This window comes from Arachis ipaensis, chromosome B3 (genome assembly GCF_059453495.1).
Source record: "Arachis ipaensis isolate K30076 ecotype BB chromosome B3, ASM5945349v1, whole genome shotgun sequence".
NCBI lineage: Eukaryota > Viridiplantae > Streptophyta > Magnoliopsida > Fabales > Fabaceae > Arachis > Arachis ipaensis.
In genome coordinates this window covers 145,168,641-145,195,928 of record NC_142438.1, presented here as the reverse complement: position 1 = coordinate 145,195,928, position 27,288 = coordinate 145,168,641, and the positions used below count along the sequence as shown (strand labels likewise).

Here is a 27,288-nt window from a genome sequence, read left to right as displayed (position 1 = left end):
CAACAGCCATTTTACATGAACTATTATATTAGTATTAGTAAACTTCTGTTCAAATGAAATAACAACATGAAAATGTATTAGTCGATGTTGTATTATAAGAGTTTATAATGAAGACTAACTTTGGGTTTATCTAAAGAAATTGTTAGAGAAACTAAGATTCTGACAACTGAATTCAAGCGTTAGAGAAACTACGAAGGATATTTTGTTTATTTTTCAGACAAATATTATTCAATCTTGATTAACAAATTCCAAAATACAAAGAACACAATGGTTGAGTATACGGGATAAGATTTCTGCAAATTTCACATTTAAAATCTGAATTAGCGTTTGTTGTGCATTTGGTTGTCGTGTGAGCAGTGTAGGTGTGTTTAAAATGAGAGAGTAAATGGCTTTCATTAAGCAATCTATCACAGCTGCAATCAGCAGATGTGTGATGGCTAAGAAATGCAGGAGCCAAATCTTGGGTTTGGGGAAATTACTGATTAAAGTTTTATTTACTGCAAAGGATATACACAATCAGAACAAACAAAACCACACAGTTCAAGCATATTTAATTACTACATCTATGTCTACACAAAAGCTGACAACAGTTCTCACCAAGGGAAGTAAGTACTTTCACTTCCCTTTTCTGCCTCCCTTCTTTTTCTTAGAATTGTTTTTCTTCCCTTTTCCATTCCCCTTGGTATTTCCAGATCCTGAATTGATGTTGACTGGAGAATTCTTGGACATTTTGTCTTTTGATTCCTCCAGAGCACTTTGCCCCAGGTCATGATTGTCCAATGCTGCTGTGCTCGCTTCTGAAGCTACACCATAGTCAACAACAACTTTCTTCTCGCACAGCAGAAACAGCTGATCCAAGATATGTGATACTTTCGGTTGTCTCGAAAGAATTTTCTTAGAAAGTTCACCAATAACCGGAAGTTGGTTCTTCAAATCACTAAAGGAGAAGACAATCACAAAGTTCCCGCAGAAAGTTAAAAATACTTCTATAACTTACTGATTTGATAGTACAAGTCCAAAATAAAATTCAGTAAGAGAGAATATTTCTGTAACTTACGTTGCAATCAATGATGAAGAAAGCTGCTTCAGTTCATCAAGCAAGCTCAACACCTCTCCCATTTCATTTTTGTTTTCAAGGTTTACAGGGTTTTTCGGTAAGCTTCCCCATATTGAAGAAATTAGCAGCTCAATGCAAGGGTCAAGGAAATTCTCCTGAAGAGTGTGAAAGGGGAGAAGCACATAATTATTTTTCAAAGATATAAGGCCCATCTTAGACTCTAAACACGAAAACAATGAAGGAAGAAGCATACCTGTATCAGGATGGAATAATGCGAAACCTTAACCATACATGATTCATCTACAGCCAACTGTAACTTCTCCAACACATCCCAGAAGCCGAGAACATTCATAGACTCATTATGTCTAATTCCCCCACTGTTCGATGGCTGATCCGAAACAAGAACAGAACTTCTATTTGGGAGATCTGAACAATTTGTTGAAGGAAACACATTAGATTTTGTGTCAGAAGCTTCTGTTATAACTGCGGCAGTATCATCTACTTGTTTTTCAAGCAATACTTTTAACATGAGCTCTTGTTTCTGGCATGTCATTAAATCAATAATGGTAGCATCTGGGGACACAAATTTCGAAGCATTCTTTCGTAAATTGACAATTACCAAGGGATCATCAATCACTTTAAATGCCTCAGCATATACTTTCAAGCCCAGGCTATTCTTTCCTTTGCGAAGAACATCAAGAAATTCCCGAGGCAGGTGTGCACATTGAGCAGATATGCTGCTGTTCTTCCGGAACAAATCATGAAGTAAATCTAGATAGAGCCCAGAGCTGAGATGAAGCAAACATAGTAAGACAACCAATCTTAGAACAAACAATGGATAATAATGGTCCACATTCATGTTTGATTTTCTAATCCACTTTTTTACTGTAATTGGTTCACTAAGAAGCACGCGGATGACTTTGTAAATGAACCTATGGACATCTTCAACAATTTGTGGTACACCATCCTTTGAACTCAAATCTTTAGGGGAGTTTCCTTCCTGGTAAATGAGCCATTCAACCAAAGATGACTTTGTGGCAACAACCAAACCCCTCCAACGGGATGCTAAGAGAAAAAGGTGTTCAGTGAGATATATAAAACAACCGGGAGAAATATAGTCAATTTCAATCTCCCAATTGACATGGTAAGTATACTGCACAGCTTCATAAAACTTACGCATGTGAAGCAGCTCTTCACTTGCTTCATTGAACTTCGAAGATTCCTTTGTTGAATTCCGATACAAGCTCTTAATGAATTCTTGCCAAGGTAGATTACCTTCCCATTTTGTCACAATTTCCACAAATAGTTCCCTATTAAATTTAGGTGTACCAAGAATCATAACTACCACTCTTCCAATTTGACCATAAGTCAACCTATATTGTTTAAGGTTCTCAAAGACCACCTTTTCCACCAAATCCCGATAAGTCCCAGTTTCCTTAAGAGAAAACATGTCTTTTGTTAATAACTTCCCATTTAGAAGAGCTATATAACGCGGGAAAACATCAATTGGATATCTGGAAAATTTCTCCAGTGTTTTCATGTAACCATGGCTGCAGCTAAAACACTTGGATTTGCACAGAAAATTCGCAACATCATAGATAAGCATCAAACACCTGAGTTGACAAAATTCTGAAATAACCTTGTTAACTGAATATTTGTAAAGTGCATCAAGGTTGTGCAAGACATCCATACCAACAGAAAATAGCTCTGAACACCAATAACTCTCTGCTGCAGAGACTAAAGCATGAACATCAACAGATACTAGCCTCCCATTCTTCTTCAGAAATTTGTCACCCAATTTTATCACCCAATTAGCATCAGGGACAAGTAGAAGGTACATGTCATTCTGTTTTTGAACACCCAAATAATCCAATGCAAACAATCCATAGCTGTTATGCTGCTGAATTTCTTGGCATTTGAAACTTGGAAGATATTCCAATACACGGAGAATGTTATCCTTCCAACTTGTCCAACAGTAAAACAAAGTCTCCACAGAAAGCTGATTCTTCACAATCATTCCTTCCACAGAATCATCAAACACATTATTTTTCCAGAAATACTTTGAGGTGTTCATCTGAAAATGTACATCCAAAAGTTTCCACAAACACAATATTTCACCTCTGATACTTCCATGCATTCGAGAAGATTTTAAATGAATCATTATTTTGAAGATATTACTATCCTCACGTGATAATATTTCAGCCTCAGTAGAAGCACGCTCATGAAAGCTGCTAGATGTTTCCTTAGCAAATGACAAGGCTCTATTCAAAAGCTCGACCTTCTCTGCAAACTGTTTCAAGGGCCATCCTTTGCTCCCCGAAGACCAAAGAGAATTCGCAACAACGTAGAAAAGAATACGTTCATAAGCTTCAACAAACTTACAAGCTTTGGCTAGCAAATCAGCCTCACACAAAATGTCACCCATCATCTTAGCAATGTCTGCTGCCTCCGCAAAGTTTCCTAATTCCTCTTCCAACAAGAGGAGCTCAGTAAGTAAACTTAACGAACGTAAGAACTCACGTTTCGATTCAATGGAATCGAAAGCTCGAACAAATTTCATCATGGATCTGGTATCTTTACGATCATAATAATGATGAGCACAACTTTCAAGAAACTTTTGCTCCATTGTGTATAGTTCATGACTTCTAGCCATAATGGGGCCAGCAGACTCATTATGCTTCCAATGCTGAATGTAGTATAAGCCAAGGTCAAAAAGCCCTCCTTTTGCACAAACACTCAAACAATCTGAGAAAAACTTGCCTTTAGCATACACTTGAGCTGCCATTTCACAACATCCAGCTAGATAAAAACAATCTCCTGCTCTTTTAAAATCAGGCTCCTCACACTTCTCCAAATAAAGTTTCCCTAATAGCAAAAGAAAATAAATCTTCTAAGTAGAGAAGTTTACAAATCTTAAAGTGATCATATACATTTTCAAGATATATAAATATTCTAATATATTAAAAATGAAACAGAAAGTAAAATAATGGAAGGATTAGGATATTTTATGATCCAAAATATTGTTACTATCTTGATATGAATGGAAGAGCTTGGTTTATGATGAATCACACAATAATGCATGTTTAATAGGGGACATAGAAATGTCAAATATGATACTGCTGTTAGATATTAACTGTTAGTGCTACCGTAGAAGAGCTTCTATTTATGGGTTTCAACTTGTTCTCTTTTTAAATGTGTTTAATTCAGCAACCTGGGTAACTTAGCCCAACAGGCCTAGTCATTAATTTCTTAATGTCAAATCAGAAAATCTTTAAAACAAGAAAAGAGAAAAAAAAATGTGGAGAAGTAACTAATAACAGATGATAAGCATAGATATAGAAGCTAAACTTCAAATTTATACCAGCTTTTTCATGATCCCCCAAATCTGAAAAACATTGAGCTGCAGTATCAATCATTCCTATTCCTTCAAAAATTTCAGCAGCTTGCCTAAGAATTTCATGCGCATCTTCAGGATTCAAATCACGCAAACGGTTTGCAGTTGCCCTAAGACCAGCAGCCTTAGACTTTTTCTCCCAGTAGGAGTCCCCTGCTCTTTCAAAACACATTGTCGCCATCTCATAGTTATTTTGATTATAAAGCTGCAAAGGAAGAATCATAATGATATAATCTTGGTTTGGAAAAAGAATTGTCAAACAAAATTGTTCGCAACAATTTTCTCTATGGTTCACATATTATAGACCTATATGAGAGAACTGTGATATACCATGAGAGCATTTAATAGCTATACAAATATTACTTCTATATGGCTAAACAAATTATAATGAACTACCATGACATGACACCAATAAATAATGAGTCAATCTAAATTCAAAAGTAGTATACTGAATAATGGATATGTTAATTCTTTTTTAAGGAAACACAACGAAAATAATGCTCGAGAACAAAAAGAACCTTTATGCCACGCGACTTCCATTCTTCTGGACTGCTTGCAACTTTCATTGCTTGAGCAAGTGAATCATCCAATTCTTTGAACTGGACAAGACATTTCTTTTTCCAATAGTCAAACATGGGTCTCGAGAATTCTTCTGTATTCTCACAAATCCACAATCTCTGCCTTGTACGGGTTATGGCCACATACAGCTGCTTGAGTTCAGAACACAGAATATTGTGTTTTGATTCATTAAAACTTGGATAAGCCTTAAGTTCTTTAGGTTCCAACATATCTTGTTCCTTCATATATTCATATACCACCCTCCATTGATTTTTCAAGGGCGAAGAGCCAAAAAAGTTGTAGAGCAATACATCCTGGAAAATAGCACAAAAGACCATTAAAAAGATATAACATAGCATAAATAAACTAAATGGGATAGTTATGAGATAACCTGAAATTCTAGACCTTTGCACTCCAAAATGGTTAATACAAGTGCCTGTTTCCCCACATAATCCAGAACTTCCCTTCGAACAAAATCATCTCGTACCAAAATTACTTGTTCAGCTCCAAAACCAACAATTTTTCCTGTCATATGTCCACTATTTCCAAATATAGTTACAATTGCATTTTCTTTATTTCCACATTCAAGAACCACGGGAGCTTCACCAAATATCAAACTGGTTTCCGGCTTCAAGACATCAATAGAATAAGGGAAAAAGCGAAAAAGAAGCTCAATGGTACTTTGGGATAACTTCAGCACTCCAGCATGGGTGCGAAAATTCTGGTTCAATAAGAAAATATCTGAAATTTTCTCTTTTCCATAATTGTATGTGTTTCTCCTTGACTCTAACACAAACTTTTTGTAGAAGAGAGATTTTATATCCTGGAACCTAAAATCAATTCCCCTTGCTATAGTTTGTGCTGTATCTCCAGAAAAAACAAACCCCTCTTCTACATTTTGGCACACATATCTAAACAAAGCAATTTGACTCATTGTTAGATCTTGCACCTCATCAATATATACAAAATGCATTTCATCACCCTCATATCTTTTACTTCTGAGTCGACGATGCAAGTCTACTACAATATCAGCCATATCAAACTCTCCTTTATCTAGCTTCAGTTTTTCATAACTTAGATAAACATCATATATCATCTCTCTTTTCTGTTTAGTTAAGCTTGAAGCACGATTTTCAGACAGCAGGAGATAATCGTTTCGGCTTAGCTTACCCTCACCAGGCTCCATAGCTTGGATACCACCTTTTATATGTGATATGATTTCAATGAATACTCTAGAGCAATCAAGCTTCTTAGTGTGTTGGAGATTGAAATGAGGCCAATATAATGCAGCAAACCTATCATAAGTCACCTCCTTATTTCTTATGAAGGTCTCTAAAGCAACAGAACTGACACCAAGATTTTGACTATTAGAATCAAGGTTACTGAATCTTCCAAAAAAGGAATTCCCCAAAGTTCCATCAAGCATCAGTAAAAACTTCTGAAATGTTATGACAAGTGGGTAAGCATCTGTAGGCAAATCAATAAAAGAATCTGCAATATTCTTGAATTGCAATGCATTAACATCAATATCTTCATCCATAGGATTCCTCTCAGCAGAAACATTGCCACCACATATAGATCTGTTAGCACAATGTCTGATAATATTAGTTATAAACCAAATCATGCACAAAATATGTGACACAGATGAAATTTAAGAAACTTACAAAGCACATGAGGACCAAATTAACTTAAATGACTTTGACATGCTAGACTCATAATGAGGAAAACGAATTAAGGAGCTAAGAGAGTGTGAACTTATGACAAAGTTTCTTAGAAAGGCAACACTAAGAAACTTTACATGTAATTCACTACAAAGCAACAAATATGTTTCTTCTATGGTTCATGAAAACAGAAGTCGGAACACACTGGCAATATATTTATCATATCCAAACTGAAAGGGATGACAGTTGGCATATTTCATATTTTGACTGGAGCAGAAAGTGAACTATTTTTCTTTGAATACACCTGTCAGGTTGAAAAATATTTGCTTCTAAACAGTTTCTAAACAAATATGCATGAAAAAAATGTAGCTATACTTAAATGATAAACTTAAATCCATTTGAAAATCCAGATTTAACCACTGGGGACTATATTTCCTCCATTAATACAACAAAGTAATCCATGAATATATTCATACAAATGGAAGCTACGTCTGGAATCAACAAAATAACATTTTTTTTTTAAAACTATCACATTTCCAAAGTTTCAATGCATAAAATGTTACGAAGATAAACATGGATGGATAACGATATGATGGACTTCAAAACAGATTACAACAAAAATAGTACGCATATTTCAAATTAAAAAGATGTTTACCCTGCCATTCATCTGAGATGATGAATCAAAGAAGTTACACACCTTTTTAGACGAACAACGTGATATTTTACTGCTTGACATAACTTGGGACTCACTGTTACAAATAACTGACGTAAGACAGGCCTGTCATTGACAGAAGAACTCTCTTTGTAATCCTGATTCAAACAAGGAACTGCTGAACTAGTAGTTGCATACGCCGCTTCAACAGACTTGTGGTGCAAGTCCTCCTTTTGAAATAACTTCATGGTCAGAACAGTAGTTTTTCCAGTACCAGAGCGACCAAGCACAAAGGTGCTTTTAGGAAAGAGGATTATCTCTCGTTCCTCGTCTGTTACTTCAAACGGAAGATCCAATTCATTGTTGTCACAGTCAGAAAGCAAGTGATTGACCACAACCGAGGATAGAGAGTAGAATTTCATCAACAAAAGACTCTCTTCAACGTTTGAATTCTCAATATAAAGTCTTTGATCACCTTGAGGACCTAATTCTGCATCATTTACACTAGTATCAAGATTCTTAAATCTGATGATCTCAATTGACTTTTCCCAGCTCATTGGAATCTCAATTTTCCTGCAAAAGCAAAACACATTGACATCAACTAGCCATAATAGCATAGGTACAATAAAATGCAAACTTGACATACTTACCCCTCAAAATATTTCTCATTGCAACGACTAACAAAATCATCACTATAGCTTCCAAATATGTTATCAAGGCGTCTCACTAGTTTAGGGATATCCTCTGGAGGCAGTACATCCCATATCTTTAAAACTTGCATATACCTTGATTCCTTTTCTATGTCCGTTGAACAAATGACATAGAGACCTTCAACCTTGAATTGCTTCAACATCTGCGATGAATTCCCACAAAGCACATCCACTTTCATCCTTTTGGGTCTCCATCCACTGGAAAGTTTAAGTAAGAGGCTTATAACAGACTTTTTGGTTCTCTTTGATCGCAGTTTTTTAAATGATTTAAGGAAGTTATCACTGAAAAGAACCTGCAAAACAATGGAAGAATGGCCGTGGTTAATCAAAGGTTAAGTTGATGCTGAGAATATCAAAGCCAGAAATAATAAGTCAAAACCACAAGATTGAGAATCACAAATACCTTCCATATGGAATTTCTGAAAAGGAGACTATCAGCATTCAGCAAATCATCAAATTGATCAAGTTCTTTCCTGACATCCCAAATAGTTTTTGCCAATTCTTCATTTTCATCAGCATCAAAGAAACATTGACGCTTTTTAGCATCAAGCACCAAAGCTTTCCAAACATTATCTTGACTTGCTAAGGCTCTTTCACTCCCCAATATCCATAGACAGTGTCTGTTGGATATCAAAGCAACATTACAATTTCAGACAAAAGAGCAATGCAAATTTAAAATAATGCTAGATATTAAGTTCTACCTAGCCCTTGTAAGAGCAACATTAGTCCTCTGAGGACATGAAATAAACTGGAGAGTGCCTCCATTAGTTCTAACTGTTGATAATATAATAATGTCTTGCTCTCCACCTTGGAAGCCATCAATTGTTTTCACATTCACATAAAACCCATCATGCTTGTTATACTTCTGTCCAAGCATATCCTGAATCGCAACAACTTGAGCAGCATATGGAGACACTATACCTATACTAACATTCTCCTTCGAGTCGAGCCAACCTGCATACCAAGAAAAAGTAGCATACATATTCAAATAAAGGGAAGATTTTTTATTGTTTATTTTGAAGGAAAGAAATGCTAAGAAAGTAGTTACTTTTTAAACAGATTTATGTATCTTGTATGTTTCCCAAATTACCATACTGTTTTCTTTAGGCTATTTGTAATTGTATAATTTAAACACTGAAATGGTACACACAATGACATAACAAAGTCTTAAACTCCAAAAATAATTTTTTTTTTGTTACTGACTATTAAATAATAAAATGCAATAATATTATAAATTACTACTGAGAATTCAAAAAAGGAAAAAGAGGACAAAGACAGGAGGAGAGACAACCACAAACCTTGGAAACAATTTTTAAGTATCTTCATCACAATTGCCACCTCAACCATATTTTTTCTGCTGCGTCCAGCATCATCAAATTCTTCTCTGCCACCAACTATGTTTATGAAAGAGTAAGGACCGAACATTGACCCTGGTAGATACTTCTTTCTATAGTTCTTTCTCCCCACATTCGGAGCATCGAGAATTTGGTTTAAATAGAAGTGTGTATTTGGAAAGTAACTTATAGCTGGATGCATCCTATACTGTATATTGAGAAAGTGATTTTGATGACCCAATGAGCTCAGCCTCCCAAATAAGCTTCTTCCGAAACCAGCTTCATAAGAAATCTTCGAGAGAACAGCGACAATCATAAATATTAATTTGTGATGGAAATTCTAGGATTTAGATGGTGGATTGCAGGGGCCAGAGATATAAAATTGACCAAATTAAAGTATTAACATTTATATAATGTGCATGAAAGCAAAGAAGCATTCACGTACCTTACTTTCAACCATTGCTGGAAGCTGGCATTCATCTCCAACAAGAATGGCATGATTTATGCCATGAAGTTGCAAAGGAATTGTTGATTCACATTCCTTTAGCTGTGCAGCCTCATCAATGACCAAAATGTTTAGTGGCTCCATGGCAACAGAATGTAGCTTAGAAGAACTAGAAGCAGTGGAAAATATTATTGAGGAAGTCTGGAAACAGAACTCTCTAATTGATGTTTCGATTGAAAAATTTGGCAAGTTGAGTACATCAAGAGAACTTTTAAGGGTTCTTAAAGAAGACAAGCATTCAGTTCTGTTCTTGTACAATAAGCTTTCGTCACGCATAAACGGCCCAGAAGAACTGTGGCACATGTCTGAAGGTGACAAAATCTCTTCCAACACTTCACTGTTGATATTATTTTGAAACAGCAAATCTTCAAATGAATCAAGTAACTCAATAAGGCAGCCCAAGTTTTCCAAGTTATACTCCAAAATGTAACTTCTGGCAACATGAGTACATAAGATGGAAATACGGTTTCTGAGTGCTGTTGCCAAAGAAAGAAACCTTTCTCTCATAAACTCAAGAAACGATTTCTGTGTCCCCTCACTACAATCTGATGAGTTTCCATCTTTTGTTTCATCAGTAGACTTATCATCAACGTGCCCTTGCTCCTTTAACAACTCATTCTCAAGAAATATATGATAACTGGAAACACAATTTTCAAGAAGGTCAATCATTGAAGCGAAACAATATTTCCAATCAACACATGTAAGGAGCTGCTTGACCCGATAATCCAAATATATATCTTCAATGTCTGCACCAACTTTGAGCCGCTCATGATTCCCAAACAAGAGCATATCTCCTAATGAACAGAACACATCATCAGATTTTCCATCAAAGGATTCTCTCACGATACTTAAGAAACGTGATGCCACTTCTTTAATGGCAATATTTGTTGGGGCACAGACAAGAATCCTAAAGTTCATTTTCCATAGAGCAAAAAGAAGTGTTCCCAAAGTCTTGGTTTTCCCAGTTCCTGGGGGACCCCAAATGAGATCCACAGTAGCTTTATGATTGCAGTGAGAGGAAGAAAGGCATGCACAAATTGCCTTATATTGGGACTCATTCAGCTCAGATAATAAACTTTCATATGTTGTGTCATTTCTTAGATCATCAATCTCTGAAGAGCAGTAGTCACAAATTTCCTCAACCTGTATTGCATCACACATCCATAAGTTGTTGCAATAATCAGATGGTAAAATAAATTTTATTTAGAGATGAAATATAGTTACATAACAATTAATAAGAAAATGTTATTTACATTTTTATAATTATAAAAAAGAATTATATTTTCACAAACAATTAAGCTAATTGGCATGAATCTTCTCATATATCAATAGCAAAACAACATTACACTATTTGACTCATACACAATCAGCAATAGATCTTTAAATTACTTGAGTTCATTACAAAATGTTATACTTTGCACATAATGATAATATGAGTGTTTTGACATTAACAACTTATCTTTTTCCTACATTATATATTCCTATAAATAGAAAACAATGCGAACAAAGCCATTACATGAAACTAAATGTCTTACCACATCACTAGCACATAAAATTTTCTTGATCAGATTTGAATTCCGGGACATGTGCAATGCTTTCCATATTCTTCTGTTGGGGATTATATTTGTCAGAAACACCATAAACAAAGATTTTTCCCTTAATTCATCAACGTCAATGTCTTTAGATGCAGTAAACTTAAAAGAAGATACAATATCAGTGTCTTCCTCAAGTTCCTGCTCCGGTATACCAGCAGACAATACGAAGGTCCACATCCTTCCAACCCTTTGTAAATCATTTGAAGTCTCCGGTTTAAAATCAGCCAGAAGAAAAACATCTCCGGACAACGTTTTGTATAGCTCTTTTCCATGATTGGAGAACCTGTTTTTCCAAATGCCAGTCTTAACACCATAGAGTTTCTTATCAGTTGAATATAACTCCTTAAGAGAGATTACTTCTGCAAAAGGTGCACTGGACAAGATTTCCATACTTGAGCATAGCTGTGTTCTGGTTTCTTCTAACAAGGGGTACACATATGACCCAAAATAATGTTCAATGGAGCTAAATCTCATATCAATTTGTTTCACCTGTAACGTGTAAACAGCAAAGAAAATAACTCAAAATGGATCCGCACGTAACATGTTTAGCATGACAAGAATGCAAACTCTTGAATTAAAATACAAATTGTGGCATTCTGATCCCAATAACATGTTACCAACACTGCAACACAAGTAGTGATAGTGGATACAAAAAAGATAAATCAAACCTTGTATCACTTATGAATAATAATAATAATAATAATAATAATAATAATTAAAAAAAAAATAGTAATTTTGTAATATTGAAATCTTAACCTTGTCCCTGTAAAGATCTTCATTGGAAATGTTTTCAAGGGACCATGAAAACAGTGTGTCCATAAAGCCATGATCACTATAATCAATGGCATTCTTTCTTCTTGAACTCCTCCAATTCAACATGTCTCCCATGCAACGAGGTATTTCAGTAGCGCATAGAGTGCTGAATGCTTGATCAAAAACACAAAGACCCTTCAAAATGCAAAGCCATTAGAGTGAGTAAGAATAAGCAAAAGAAAATGGTTTTCTTAGCTAGAAAGGAAAGGCAAGAAAAAAAAATCCTCGTACAATTATTTTCTCTCGTACATGCACTAAGGACACCCCATTATCATGTTTTGATGAGCATGAGTGCCTTTAAGCTCAAAGAGAAAAAGGAGTAAAGAACAATAAAAGTTTATCCAAAAGTTAGTTTCTTCACAACATTAAGTAATTTCTTTTTCCAGAAAAACAGTGAGAATAGAATTAGAAAGTAGTAATAAATTAGTAATAATTATTTAAAACTTATCATCATCAGCAACACAAATATAAAGTATTTCCCTATTTAAGTCTTTTACCCATTCCAAAAAGAAACAGTAAATTTTTTGAAAGAGAGAGAAAATTGATTGAAAGTGTATTGTTGATTGTGTTCTGTTGTGTTTTAATAACTGGTCAGTTCGGGGGTGGTTCCTTAATCAGCACGCTCATGGAGTGACTCTTGACTTTCTTTTTTTTTTTTTTTTTGTCATGGACTCTTGACTTACTTTGACCAATGTCATCGTCCTCTCTTTCTCTTCTCTTACATACTTTTTCGAGCATTAATGGGCCCAAGCCCAAAAATAGCCCTACATAGTCTTACCCAGAAAATATAGATAAAAACCATGTCTCATGAGTAGGGCTGAAAGTGATTCAAGTGAACTCATGAGCCAATTCGAGCTCCACTCATTAATAATTCGATAAGTTGAATTCGTGAGTTGGTGAGCTGAGCTTGAATTTAGATTTAAACTCATAAATTAAATGAGTTGAACTTGAGTTTAGATAAACGAATTTGGATTCTTTAAATTTTAAATTTGTACTTTAGAAGGTAAAGTGTGATCTTCTACCCTTGAATGATTTCTCTCTCATGTTTATTCTTGGTCTCACTTATAAAATAAATGGTGAGAGATAACACTTTATTCTCTAAAGTGAAATTCAAACTTTAGAAAATCCAAATCCTAGATAAACTCATCTCATTAGTTCATGAACTAGCTCGATTATATATATAATATTAAAAGTATAGATTAAATGTATATACGTATTAATAATTTAATATATATATATATATATATATATATATATATAATAGTAATATATAATTTTAAATATATATTAATGTTCTTAATTGTTTAAAATTTTATAGTCATTTTTTATATATAATTTTGATTTAGGACATAAATAAAAAATTTATAATTAATAAATAGATAATATATTAAATTTATTTTTTTAATATTTTTAATATATATATATATATATATATATATATTATAATTTATTATATTGATATAGAATTATATATTATGTTTTTATTATTTGAGCCGGTTCGTGAGTCAAGCCAATTTAATTTTTCTAGTGTTGATTATGATCGAGCAAGCAACTCACCAGAATTTGTTGGAGTTGATATATTCTTTTTCTTTTATCTTTCCTTGCTTCTTGCGTTGTATCCAGAAAATGGACGACATTGTTGCTCGTTTCTTGTGCTTCATATCATTCCGAATAAGGTTAGGCTAAAAAATTTTGATATGAAAGCAAAATGAATGATATATTTTAATATGATAATTTTTTATGTTTTTTAAAATTGTGAGAGTACACAAATCAGACCTTCCGATTTATGTTTAAAAAGTTAAAAAAAATAGAGTACATAAATCGAAGGGTCTAATTTGTGTTAAAAAATTGAAAAAATTCAGAGTACACAACTCGAACCATGCGAATTCTTTGGTCATGAAATTTTGCTTCACAAATCGCATAGTCCGATTTGCAGCTGATGGAATTTGAAATCTCAAACGTGAAATTTGGACCATACGTTTTTTCTTGTTCAGGGTAATTATTTTTTACATTTTGAGGGACACAACTCGCAGGTTTCAAGTACTGCTTCCTCTGATCCCACAACGAGGTGAAGCACCCTCCTCCCCATACGCGAGTCCAATGCTGTCGTTCTTTTTACGCCATTAAACTTCCCCTTCTACGAGTTTAAAATATTTTTTCTTTTTTATAATAAAAAATTTAGATTAAGTTTAATTATTCTGTTGATCCTATAATTTCACAAAATATTTAATTAGGTCTTTATATTTTGTTCTTTTTAATTAGATCCCTGCACCAATTTTTTTTTTTTCAACTAGATCTCTTTTGATAGTAATTGGTTTAATTATATAAGAACTCAACTAAAAAAAATTAGTAAAGGAACTCAAATAAAAGAAAAAAAATTATAAAAATTCAATTAAAAAAAATATTGGTGCAAAGTGTCGTTAGGTTATATTAGAATTAAAATTTATATAATTAAAAAAATTGACTAAAAATTGATAATTTTTTATAAATATATTTATTTAAAATTTAATTAAACATGCTAAGTGTTCTGTTAGTTAATATTTTATATCATCAATCATCAAAAATTATTTATTAAGTAACAGAAGGACAAAAATAATTAATTTATATTTTTTAAAAAATTAATTTAAGTGATAAATTTTTTTTAAGATAAATTAAAAAAAATATTTTTTATAGACCCATTTAACTATTAATCTTTAAAAATTGATTACTTCATTATTTTTTAGTGCGAGCCACGTTCTTCTGGTTGCATTTCTATATTTAATAGAATCTTTTTTCTCTCTTCAGATATAAGTTTTAATTATTGTCTTCTGTTTGTAGAATAACAATAATTTTAAAAGAAAATTGTACTTTCATCTTCTGAGAGATATTAAAATGACACTTTTTTTTATTTGTAAAATATATATTCTCTTCTTTTATAACTTTTAAAAAATTTTCTCTTTAATCCATTTTAAATTTTTTGTGTTAACTAATGTTAATTTTATCCATTTTTTAAGAAAAATAAATTATTTTTTTATTGATTGAATTATATTTTTATCAAAATATATTTTAAAAAAATTTAATAATTAAATTATTTTTTCTAAGATACCTTTCAATAATTTTTTAATTATTAAATTATAATTTTACCAAAATTTTTGTTAACAATTATAGTTATATTTTACTATTAATTTTTTTATATCAATATATATTATTTTAACATTAAATAAAAAAATCTTAGTAAAATTATTTTTCGATATCAGTATATATTAATTGTTATATATATTAAAGGTGGTAATATTTTTTATTTAAAGTTAAAATAATATATATTGACATTGAAAAATTAATAGTAAAATATAAAAATAATTATTAACGAAAATTTTGGTAAAATCACAATTTAATAATTAAAAAACTATTGTAGGATATTTTAAAAAAAATTAATTATTAATTTTAAAAAAAATATTTTTGGTAAAAATATAATTTAATTAATAAAAAATAATTTATTAAAAGATATTTTCGTAAGCAAAATTTAATGATAAAAAATAAAATTTTTGTTAAAGGATATTTTTATAAAAATAATTTATTTTTTTTTAAAATGGATAAAATTAACATCAGTTAACACAAAAAATTTAAAATAAATTAAAAAAAAAATTTTTTAAAATTATAAGGGAGGAGAACGTATATTTTATAAATAGAGAAAAAAATATCATTTTAGTATCTCTCAGAAGAAGAGAGTAAAATTTTCTCTAATTTTAATGATACTGTCTATACATCAAATGCAGGATGTTATTAAGTAATTATATATTTAAATTATTTTAATTAATAAAATAAAAAGAAGTCAGGTTAGTTGTTAAAAAAATATTTATTTAAAATATTTATCATATTATTTTTTAGAATATTATTATTTTATGTTAGTTATCTTATATAATATAATATTCATAATTTATATACATAACATTTATAATTATATATTTATTATATCTAAAATTATATAATTATTCTAATAATAATTAATAAATACTAAATAAAATAATTTTTAATTATTTGTGCTGATTTTTATTGTCTCCTAAATATTATTAAACACCAAAACATACGTAACAAAGACAGAGATGTACATAAAATAAAAAAATATATGTAGTATGTTAGTTGTTAAGACAATAATTAAAACAAGAGCTGGAATCTACGACTGGGATTTTTTCTACTGGTTTCTAGCAATTCTTTTTTTGTAAGTCAACACATTGAATACCATAAAGTCAACCATGGCAGCGTTTATTGTCTCTCAAAAAGAGAATAGGAGACAGATCGAGCCTGAAGAAAGTTAGATACTCTCTTTTGAAGATGATGACATCAAGAAAGGTTTGGAAAAATGCACAAAAAGCATGATAGAACATCTGATGAGTGCTATTTAGAGGCAATCGAAGGGTTTCAGATTTTAGGATCATAGAGGTAATTTGTTTCAATTCTTCTTTGATGATGAGATTGATGTGATTAGAATTAAGAAAGGGACTCTGTAGTTGTTTAAGAATTACATTTTGAATTTGTAAAAATGGAAGGATGATTCAAGTATAAATGAGAAGAAATAATTCGGCCTTGTACCTATCTAGATTCAACTTTGGAGATTGTCAGAGCAATGCAAGACCAAAAGTTTAGGCAAAACGATTAGAGAATCGATAGGAGAAGTGATGGATGTGGGTATTTTCGTTACGAGGGGAAAAGAGTTTTAAATCTTAAAAAACCAAGTAATGCTAGACATCACAAAACTCTTGAGAAGAGTTATGAAGATCGTAAGTAGTAATAATACAATTATTGATCTGAATCTCAAATATAAAAGGATCGATAATTTCTGTTATTGTTGTGGCTATTTGGGTCACAAAGTCAGATACTATAGTGATCATCTAGAGAAGGTGGCGAAGGGAGAAGTGGTGGAAGAAGGGTGGGGTGCATGGCTAAGAGCAGAACAGTTCAGAAGAAGAGTGGAAAAGTAGAAGGAAAACACCAATTATAACTGTCTAAAATCAAGAAAATAGGACATCCCAACACAAAAGAAGCCAATCCCAGTTAACCTACTTTGATAATTTTCTACTCTTTTATTACAAGAAAAGAATTCTCAACAGTAGAGCGAAGAGGAAGAAGTCCAAAGCCTAATAAAATTGTTGGAGTTGGGAGGAAATAAGGGGGGAGTAAGGAATGGGAGAAACCTTCAGGAAGCAAAGACAACACTCATAAGATAGCGGCTATCACGGCGCAAGACAATGTTGCAGAAACCTTTTTCTCATTTGGTGCCATTGAAGAGGTAGAAGGGAAGGGGGAACGTAAACGGCAAAGTCTAAAACAGTTAGCTAGAACAAATTTTCTCATAAACCTGCTACAGAAGTCAAAAGGAGGTTTGGAGGTACAAGGGGATGTTCTAGCACAAAAACATTGTCAGGAGAATATGGAGGAGAATTCTGAAGGAGAGGGTGCTACCTGTCAACTAGCACCCAAGGAGGGATGAAAATGATGATGTGGAACTGTCGTAGTTTGAAAAAATCCCTGATAGTTCACAACATAAAAGGGATTTACAAATTCTATTCCCCGAGGTTTTGTTTTTGTGTGAGACAAAGAACAATTCCTCAACTATGGGAGGAGTTCTAAAGAGAGTTAGTTTTAATTCAGTATTCACGGTTGACCCAATAGATCTATCAGGTGGATTAGTGGTAACTTGGGGAGATGGAATTAATGTTAAGATCTTGAATAGTGATGTTTTTTTATTCACTTCAAAATAGAAGATCAGCAAACTAGTGTAAACTGGGAGGTTATTGGAGTTCATATGCACATTGAAGAATCTGTAAGGGAATCACAATTCAATATAATTTTGCAAGTATTGGAGGAATGGATATTGGTTTTGAGGGAGACAAATTCACTTGTAATAACAAACAGTTTGGATGTAATTTAATTAAAGAAAGACTTGATAGGGCTTTGTGACAACTTATTGGAGAACCGAATTTCCTGAGTTTTTTGATGTACCTAGATAATTCGGGCTCAGATGATAGACCTTTAATGCTATGTTTGGGTAAGGAGGGAAGAAGAGTAAAGCAGAGATTTTGCTTTCAAGAAAGATGATGCAAAAATGAAAAAAGTCATTAATTTGGTAAAAAAAAATGCATGATCTGTTAATATTACTGGCTCTCCAATGTATGAACTAGCAGAAAATTTGAAACATTGTGGGCATAAAATAGTAGACTGGCAGAAACACTCCTATTTCAACTCACACCAAAACATTCTCAACCTCAAAATCCAGATCGAGACAGAAGCTGCAAAAGGGCAGCAAGCAAACAGAAATGCAATTCGGATTTTAGAGGAACTAAATGAAGCTATTGAGCAAGAAGACATGCATTGGAAAGAGAAGTCTAGAATACAATGGTTGCAATGGGGTGATAGAAACACCAAGTTTCTTCATTCCAAATGTCAAATTTGGAATAGGAAAAACAAACTCCAGGAGTTAGAGAATAGTGAGCGAGAGTTGGTGACTAAACCGAGTGATATTGCAGCAGTAGCCCAGCAGTATTTTGAAGACCTTTTTGCTACTTGTCAACCAAAGGACCCAAATGCAGAGCTAGATGGCATATCAAACAAAATTAACTCAAACACCAACCAAGCACTAACCAGAACTGTTTCAGAGGAGAAGATCAAGGCAGCAACTTTTTCCATTAACCCATTTTTAGCTCCTGGGGATGAGGGTCACTAGAAAATTTTTTTAATTTTTTTGGAGTACAATAAAAGGAGATGTGGTTCAGGCAGTAAAAAATTTCTTCTCTTGAGGTAAAATTCTTAAAGCTTTTAACCATTCACACATTTGCCTTATTCCAAAAGTATTGAATACTAGTAGCATGAAACAAGTTAGGCGGATCAGCTTCAGTTCTGTCTTTTACAAAATAATTTTGAAAATTCTGGTGCATAGACTTCAAAGAGCGATGAATAGAATCATTAGTGACTCACAGAGTGTTTTTATTAAAGGAAAATTGATTAGTGATAACATCTTAATTACTCATAAATTTATGTAGTTTTTTTAAAAGCAAGAAGTATGGTGATTATGATTTTACTCTTAAACTTGACATGAGTAAAGAGTATGACAGGGTGGAATGGAATTTTGTCTGGGCGGTGATGAGGAAGTTAGGTTTTTGTGAAAAATTGAGTACGACAGTTTTCTACTCTGTTACTGTGGATGGTCAATCTCATGGCTATTTTAGGCCATGTAAAGGGTTACGACAAGATGATCCTCTATCTCTCTACCTTTTCTTTTCTGTGCAGAGAGTCTCTACCATTTGCTCCACAGAGGAGAGCAGAGGCGGCAAATATCCGGTTTAAGACTGGATCAGAAATGCTCGAAGATAAGCCATTTATTCCTTGCAGATGACTCAATTATCTTTAGCAAGGCTACGGAAGAAAAGTGTCAGAATCTAATCTAGATTTTACAAGTGTGTAAGGAGCTCAGCGGTCAGAAGGTAAATCTAAACAAATCATCGATCTTCTTCAGTAAAAACACACCTATAGGGGTGGGGTATAATCTAGCACACATTCTTTAAATTCCTCATTTTGGTAACCAAAACAAATACTTGGGACTATCGGCGGTGGTTCAGAGATAAAAAAAAAAAGGTTACTTTTCACTACATCAAGGATAAGGTGTGTCAAAAGCTGAGTCACTGAAAGAGAACGCTACTATCGACAAGCGGAAGGCAAGTGTTGATCAAGGTCGTGGCTATAGCAATTTCGATCTATAGTCTCAGTTGTTTTAAGCTCCTGGAAACCTTAATTGAAGAACTTTAAAGAACAATTATGCAATTCTGGTAGGAACAAAGGAACTCAAAAAGAAAAATACAATGGATCGGGTGGAGGATTTCATGTAGGTCAAAAGAAGAAGGTGGTCTTAATTTCAAATATCTAAAAGCTTTCAACCTAGCAATACTAGCAAAGTAAGGTTGGAGACCCTTAGCAAGACCTAACTCTCTAGTTGCCAAAATTTTGCACAGTAAGTACTATAGATATTCAAATTTCATGAAAGCAAAGGTGGAGATCAACCCATAGTGGGGCTGCCGCAACATTATTAAGGGAAGGAAAGTTCTAGAGAAAGGAGCTCTACAGGAAGTCAGCAATAGTTTTTGTAACAACCCAATTTTTAGCGTGTCATGAGCACACTAAAAGATAAGTGTTACTAACTTGCCTCTCTTAACTTTAACTATTATTTATTATATAAGCATGAGTTGTTGTTAAAACGTGATCACTTTATCGGGGTGATTTTTTCTTTCTTTTTTGAAATGTTTGGTTTAGTAAATAGAAAGACATACACAAAAAAAAAATCACAAATAATAATAGATAAAGTAAATATAAATGATTACACATATTATCTATTCGTTACTGTGTTCAGCGTGATAAAAATTGGCTATGTCAGTGCTTCGGTGATGGAAAAAGAGAAAAAGACTAATATGATACATTTTTTTTAATTTAAAAGATTAAATTAATGCAATTAGAATCTCAAGAATTAAATTAATGCAATTCGTCAATCTCAGGTATTAAAGTGGGACTTAACTCTGTAAAACGCAAATTTTCCTCTTTGAAGCACAACCAATACACCACTAGTATAGCTATTGAATCAAATTCAATTAGAATATTAAATTTCACCAAATTAGAACACCAACTTCACCCTAGCATAACACTAGAAATCGTCTTCATATATATATGATCATGAGTTATCTACATAATTTCACAAACTCTTAATATTTGTTTTTTGAGTGAATACTCCATCCGGCCCCTGATAATTATCTCAAAAGGACAACGAGACCCAAAAAAAAAAAAACACCAAATCCGGCCCCTGATAATTTTTTTTTGGGACTGATTAGTCCCTGTACCAAAAAAAATAACATTAATTTTTTGTTGGCACAGGGGCCTCGTTGTCCTTTCAAGGTAATTGTCAGGGGTCGGGTTGAGTTTTTTTTTGTTAGGGGCCGGATTGGAGTTTTTTTTTTGTCAAAGGCCTCGTTGTCTTTCGAGATAATTGTCAGGGGCTGATTTGGGTTTTTCTCTTGTTTTTTCTTACCTTCTTGGCTTCCTGCCTTTTTGTAAAAAAAAAAAAAATAGAAAAACAATTTTATTCGTAATATAATAAAAATTCAAATGAACATGAACTTGGTCAAGGCTTTCCTTTTATAATTCAACTAATATATGGCTTTACTCTTTTTGGTCTGATTTACAAATGAAGGAAAAATGGGAATTAAAATTCTCAAAAGAATTCAAATCATTCATTTTTAGTTATTTCAAAGCAAGAACTAGAATTCAATTCTCGAGTGAATTCTAATTCCTAGTATTTCAAATCATTCATTTTTAGTTGTTCCTAATGTTACTATTTTTGTCTTGCAATTTCAGTCTTCTATTCGAATTTGAATAATCATCCAAAATGGACATTTCTAAAATTAATGAAATTCATGTTTAATAACCCTTTGTTAAGGTAGGTAGAGAACACATAGACATAGAAGAAACCAAGAAACCAAAAAGGCTAGACTTCAAACTTTCAAGTTACACCAATGTGGTGTCAAATGAGTTTCTCCCTGGAAAAAATCATATACATTACGTATATGTGTAATGGAGAAATCACAACTTGTAGTTGAAGATTTACTCCTATAACATCTAGTATATAGTTAGTTATTCTTAGTCGTCATCTAGTGTGTGCTAGACTCTACCCATCGTATATATTAATGTAGACTCTTCTAATTCCTGAATTTGTCACATCACTCGTCATATACTCGCACAACATCAAAGACTGGGCTCATACAAATAGGACAATTTTCTCCTTTCCATTGCAACTCATTTGCACACTTGAGACAAGCACACATGTGTCCACATCTGCAAAAATAAATTATAGGCAAAATTATTATATTATATCTATATTGTCTTTGAAAAAACAAAGACTAAGTTTCGGCAAATAAGCAAATAAATAAATAAATACCTGTAAAAAACTGCCTCAACTTTCCTCTCATTGCAAATGCGACATTTGCCTTTCTTTGAGGTATTATCGTTGAGTTTCTGCTCTTCTTCTTTCTTAGCTGTAAAATCATGTTACATATAAAGCATTGCATCAGTTCCTTAATTAATTATTGAGAGAGGTGGATACATATAATATTTAACAAACACAAATGAGTTGCAATATCATAGATACTTTTATTGACATTGTTACAAACACAGGGGAAAAGTTAATCACAAACCAGAGTAAACATCCTGGTTCTTGAATTGTTGCATTTGCATCTGCATCTGCATCTGCATCTGCATAGTGATGCAACTGTTAATGGAGTTCCTCAGCTCAGATATTTCGCGAAAGAGTTGACCCATTTGCCCTCTCATATCATACAAGAAATCCATTTCCTACAAGTGACAACAATAACATGTTATCCATCATCATCATCAAGAAGAGATTTAACTACTAACCCTAATTCAATTAATTAATAATAACTAACTAACTATGCAAGATTGAAGACTCACAATTGAAGATGGAGTTGAGGAGGATGAAGAGAATTGGCGCCTATGCTGACAAGAACACTCCGATTGAGGAGGCGGTGGTTGAGGTTGTGATGATATATATGTAACCCTATCATACTCATCGCCGGTTAATTCACCGTCTTTGTAACTCCATGAACTCACAGGGGAAGGTGTATGAAGCGTTGGCGAAGAGTTACTTGAACAATCACTCGATTCATGATCCGAATCATTGTTAATGATACTCGTTCCCTTTCCTTCTTGATGATTATTTATCCTCTTCTCTTCTTCATTACCTCTCGCTTCCTCGTCTCTGCCACTTTCTTGAGGACTGCCACTCGAATTCAGGCGCTGTTTGAAAAACTCCATTAATCGACGGTGCCTTCTCTCTTCATAGTCATCGTCGTCACCGTCGTCACCCTGAAGTGTTCGTGATATCGATCCAGTTCGAGACATCATTAATCTATCTATCTTCTCGCGGAACTCGGCGGTAGAAAGGAAAGTGGAAACTGTTTTTCTGCAAACATACACAAGGTACTTGAATGCATTAATCTCATTGAATTAAAAATAGTGATGAATTTCATAGTTTAATTATGTGTACCTTTGAAGGAGATTGCGGATTTCGTCATTGTCCGAACCATAGCCAAGCATCTCCCTATACCATTCTTGACGACGTTCTTCCCAGTAGCTTCTAGGTCGAGAAATAGGACTGATCCAATCATAACTACTATCTTCATCATAGGTTTGGTCATCGATCTCTTCCTCTTCCTCTTCGATTTCATCGTAACAGTTTTCGGTATACTGCTGCTGGTTAATTCCATTCTCCTTTTCTGATGTATGATTGTGACAAGCTTCAGTAGTATTAGTATTAGCAGTAGGGGAATATTTCTGTTCACTTGTCTCTACGTTATGATCAGATTTATTTGCATTTGAATCAACCATTGGTGAAGGCGTGATAGTAATTTCTTTTGTAACTTCATCATCATCATTTTGAGAATCCAAGCTCTGTCCTTGGAATGTGAGATATGAACTTGAATGATCTAATTCCTTGTTATTGGAACTAGCCTGCAAGATTGCGTTCTGTTTAGGTTCTGTCATGTTAGTTGATACATTTCTATGATTCATTCCTGGATCTGAAACTCTTGTTGGGGCTGGAGATTTATGCTTAATTCCTGTGCCAAATCTTTCCCTGCATTTTCATTTGAAACAATTACAATTATAGAGTTCATTTATGGATCTCACGATGTTCATGAATGCAACAAAATATCAAAACATTTGATAAGGGATTGTCATACCTTATCTCCTTAATTGCATATCCTTGTGGTTGGTTGTTCTTGTTCATCTTAGATATTGCTGATTGATCAAAAGCTTCTGCTACTCCGCGTTGTAACAATCTTAGTTTCAGCACTGACTGCATTGATAGTAGTTTAAGGAAACAAATTGCAATGGAAAAATCATAACACTGTCCTGCTTCTTTTGCAATAAAATCAAGTACCAAACGAACAATAAACAATGGAACGATACTCTTTTTTTGGTTTTTTAGATATACCTGAATGCGACCTCTTTGTGTGAACTTGGAAACTGGAGCCCTCAATGCAAGGTCCTTAAGCTCTCTATAGCGATCATTCTCAAACTGCAACAACAAATCACTGAATGCGCGGCGTCCCCTAATGCGCGGGCTACCTGGGACCGGAGATACTGGAGCCTGAGCCTGAGCCTGAGCCTGAACCTGAGCCTGAGCCTCATTGTTGTAATGGTGGAGCCTTTTCTCCCATATCCGAACAAGAGAAGAAGCCGCGAGGTGCGAGATATCAGCTACAGATGAAGAGTCATCATTAGGAGCACAAGATTTGGAGGACCTCAAAACAAAACTTGAACACCTTAGAGGATTCTCCTTATGATTATCATTATGATGATTATTATGATGATGGTCCTTAACTGTTGCTGAGTGCCTTGGGCTCATCAGCGCAGACAGCGAAGAATCTTCTTTTTCATTGACTGAAACATGATTCTTTTTTAAGAAACCAAGAGTTCCAAGGTTGTTCCTAGAAACTCTTGAGACCCAAGAATCATCAAGATTGTCCTGTTCAAAGTTCTTGATGTGCTCATGGCATGCAGCACCAGGAGAAACACAACCAAATTGAAAAGGAGCAGCAAATTGAACTTGCGATGATGCCATCTTTTTGTCTTAGCCTTACCCCTTTGATCCTTATTTAAACCTTCAAACAAAGATGAAGCAAGGATCAAAAGGCTATATTAATTTGTCCCTATAAGAAAGAGAGGTAATCCATTGCAATAATAATATTGAAAGTATAGATGTATTTATTTCAATCTCTTCAGTATAAAAGATTTCTTAAAACTCTGAATGGCTTGAATCAGAGAGAACGAAGGTATTAGAGTATATAGAGTAATGGAGAATTGATGTTTCTTCCACAACATCATATAGGGGTTAAGGGTTAAATTTAGAGCTGGGTGTAACTCATTCTTGTTTACTATGGTTATATTTAGTATGCATCACGGGGTATGAGCTAAGAGAGAGAAATTAGAGAGGAAAGAAACAAGCTTCGTTTCTAATTTGTTTGTTTTTTACTTTGATTATTGTTGTAACTTGTGCATCTTTTGCCTAAAATTAGAGGAAATGCTGGCGGACAGTTATTTGCATATATGTTGGTTGAACTTTGAACGAATACCCTATTATTAGTTTGTCAGACTTTGTGTTTTTGAGATTTTGGGATGGTTTGTACTTTGTAGGTAGGTCTATTATTTGCTTTTTTTTTTTGGGTGAGATAAAGAGAAATAATTTTGAGGGATATGAATCATATGATTAGTGAAAGTTTGAAAGATATTTTACACTGTCAATAGTAAAATAAACGTATTTTGTCTCTGTATCACCTTTTATTTTTAGTAGTTATAGAAAAGTTAATTTCATATAATGACATGAAAAATACATTGATATTTCTTATTATATTGGAAAAAAATGCTAACAATGTGATATGATCAAATTCTAAAAATAAAAAAGAAAACTATTATTTAAAAAGTTTAAGAAATCAATAGACATCTTATGATATATATAGCAAACTGTCTATAATGCAAACTTTTTTTTCTTAACATTTATTATCAATTAGCTTTTTTTGTTGTTTTTCCTCCTTTTTTTATATTTTTTATTTTTCCTTCTTCTACTATATATTTATAAGTTGTTTGTTTTTAATGTCCAAATAACAATTCGGTCTAAAAAGAAAAAAAGTAGCCAAAATTTATTTTATTTAATATTTATTAATTATAGTAACAATTACTAAATTTTAAATAAGATAATTTTATTCTATTTTAGTTAATTTTTTATTATCTCTCAAATATTATTAATAATAATCTCAGCATGCGTTTGTGTTTCTAAAATAAAAAGTATTTCCTTCTCAAAATAATATTTATTTTATTTTTTGAGTTGTTCTTTTGTATTACAAAAAAAAAAAAAGAAAAGCAGAAAATAATCAATTTTTACAATTTTTTGAGAAATTGATAGGAACTTGCTTCTATTAAAAGCAAAATAGTTAAAGAAAGAAATAATAACATTGACGTTATAAATATTTTTAATTAAAATATCATTAAAATGATAATATAGTTAGTTTTTCTACTAAAAATTATGTAATTATGTTATTCTATACTAATAAGTCATGTATAATAAAGTAATTGTATTTTTTCTATTTGAAAAATAGTCATGATATGCAAAATAAATTTTTTATTCAGAATCATAATTATAGTTATATAAAAGAAATACTTATATATTTATTATATTAAAAATTATTTTTAATAAGTATATTCAAGTATAAAATATTTTTCTACTTTTAAAAAAATACTTCTCTCAATCATCAAAACAAATGAGAGCAGACAAATGGCTCTCAAGACAATAGCAAAAATAGTTTTTTTTTTATAACTAACAAATAATAATTATATAAAAGATAAATTTATATGTATTGATCTTCATGTAAAATTAATATTTAAAAATAATTAAATAATTTAATTAATTTAATTTAATTTTTAATTATTAATTTTACGTAAAAATTAGGAGTGAATGTAGATCGAATCGAATCGAATCGGATATAGCCAAAATTTTGATTCGATCCATATTAAAATGATCGGATGATCAGATCTAATATCCGCAGTTTTAAGCTTGGATCCGATCCGTATATTTGCGAATCGGATATCAGATATATCCACAAAACATAAAAATATTTTTAAAAACTTATTTTTATTAAAAAATATCAATAAAATTCAGTTTTTCTATTCTTTTAAATATGTTTATTCTTAAAATAGTATTAAACATATATTTCTTAAATAATAAATTAAAATAATACAACATATATAATAATTATTAGTTTAAAAAAACATAAAAAAAATTTACTTATTTATTTCTTTACTTTTATGGATAGCATGCGAATACCTACACAAAATTCGCAATTTGATCTTATTAATGCGTAAATAGGATATAATTCGATAACTTTATAGATTAACTTTATATCTACAGATAAACATCACGTA

General features: G+C 32.5%; 3 protein-coding genes across 4 annotated transcripts; 1 reads left to right on the top strand and 2 right to left on the bottom strand.

The window, feature by feature from the left end:
• Nucleotides 1-465: 465 nt before the first annotated feature.
• On the bottom strand, nucleotides 466-12,631 carry LOC107634024 (uncharacterized). Of its 2 annotated transcripts, XM_016337608.3 has the most exons (15): nucleotides 12,511-12,631; nucleotides 12,223-12,414; nucleotides 11,407-11,955; nucleotides 9,812-11,014; nucleotides 9,331-9,658; nucleotides 8,734-8,986; nucleotides 8,436-8,652; nucleotides 7,973-8,325; nucleotides 7,368-7,895; nucleotides 5,401-6,589; nucleotides 4,970-5,323; nucleotides 4,419-4,656; nucleotides 1,311-3,922; nucleotides 1,058-1,212; nucleotides 466-937 (listed from the first exon to the last, which is right to left on the bottom strand). In XM_016337608.3, the coding sequence occupies exons 2-15, from the start codon at nucleotides 12,352-12,354 to the stop codon at nucleotides 616-618; spliced, it is 8,433 nt and encodes a 2,810-aa protein (XP_016193094.1). In that variant the 5' UTR covers nucleotides 12,355-12,414; nucleotides 12,511-12,631; the 3' UTR covers nucleotides 466-615. The 2 variants fall into 2 exon arrangements, with proteins under 2 accessions (XP_016193094.1, XP_020975609.1); XM_021119950.2 differs by lacking the exon at nucleotides 12,511-12,631 and having other exon boundaries at nucleotides 12,223-12,457.
• Nucleotides 12,632-18,424: 5,793 nt separating this feature from the next.
• Nucleotides 18,425-18,979, top strand: LOC148572709 (uncharacterized). The gene has a single exon (XM_088507709.1). It carries the CDS (start codon nucleotides 18,425-18,427, stop codon nucleotides 18,977-18,979), a length of 555 nt encoding a protein of 184 aa, XP_088363835.1.
• A 2,753-nt stretch (nucleotides 18,980-21,732) lies between these two features.
• On the bottom strand, nucleotides 21,733-24,934 carry LOC107634025 (uncharacterized). Its single transcript, XM_016337609.3, has 7 exons — nucleotides 24,305-24,934; nucleotides 24,051-24,166; nucleotides 23,357-23,944; nucleotides 22,762-23,272; nucleotides 22,488-22,644; nucleotides 22,232-22,328; nucleotides 21,733-22,128 (listed from the first exon to the last, which is right to left on the bottom strand). The coding sequence occupies exons 1-7, from the start codon at nucleotides 24,932-24,934 to the stop codon at nucleotides 22,014-22,016; spliced, it is 2,214 nt and encodes a 737-aa protein (XP_016193095.1). The 3' UTR covers nucleotides 21,733-22,013.
• Between the last annotated feature and the right edge of the window lie 2,354 nt (nucleotides 24,935-27,288).

What these genes read in the sequence shown, in the direction of transcription:
- LOC107634024 (XM_016337608.3), bottom strand. Translation starts at nt 12,354, where the DNA reads ATGGGAGACATGTTGAATTGGAGGAGTTCAAGAAGAAAGAATGCCATT. An exon ending in TTTTATGTGCTAGTGATGTG is followed by an intron (nt 11,015 to 11,406) that starts GTAAGACATTTA and finishes GATGCAATACAG; the next exon opens with GTTGAGGAAATTTGTGACTA. An exon ending in ATTATTCCATCCTGATACAG is followed by an intron (nt 1,213 to 1,310) that starts GTATGCTTCTTC and finishes CACACTCTTCAG; the next exon opens with GAGAATTTCCTTGACCCTTG.
- LOC148572709 (XM_088507709.1), top strand. Translation starts at nt 18,425, where the DNA reads ATGTATGAACTAGCAGAAAATTTGAAACATTGTGGGCATAAAATAGTA.
- LOC107634025 (XM_016337609.3), bottom strand. Translation starts at nt 24,934, where the DNA reads ATGGCATCATCGCAAGTTCAATTTGCTGCTCCTTTTCAATTTGGTTGT. An exon ending in ATCCGCAATCTCCTTCAAAG is followed by an intron (nt 23,273 to 23,356) that starts GTACACATAATT and finishes GTATGTTTGCAG; the next exon opens with AAAAACAGTTTCCACTTTCC. An exon ending in GTTGAGGCAGTTTTTTACAG is followed by an intron (nt 22,129 to 22,231) that starts GTATTTATTTAT and finishes TTATTTTTGCAG; the next exon opens with ATGTGGACACATGTGTGCTT.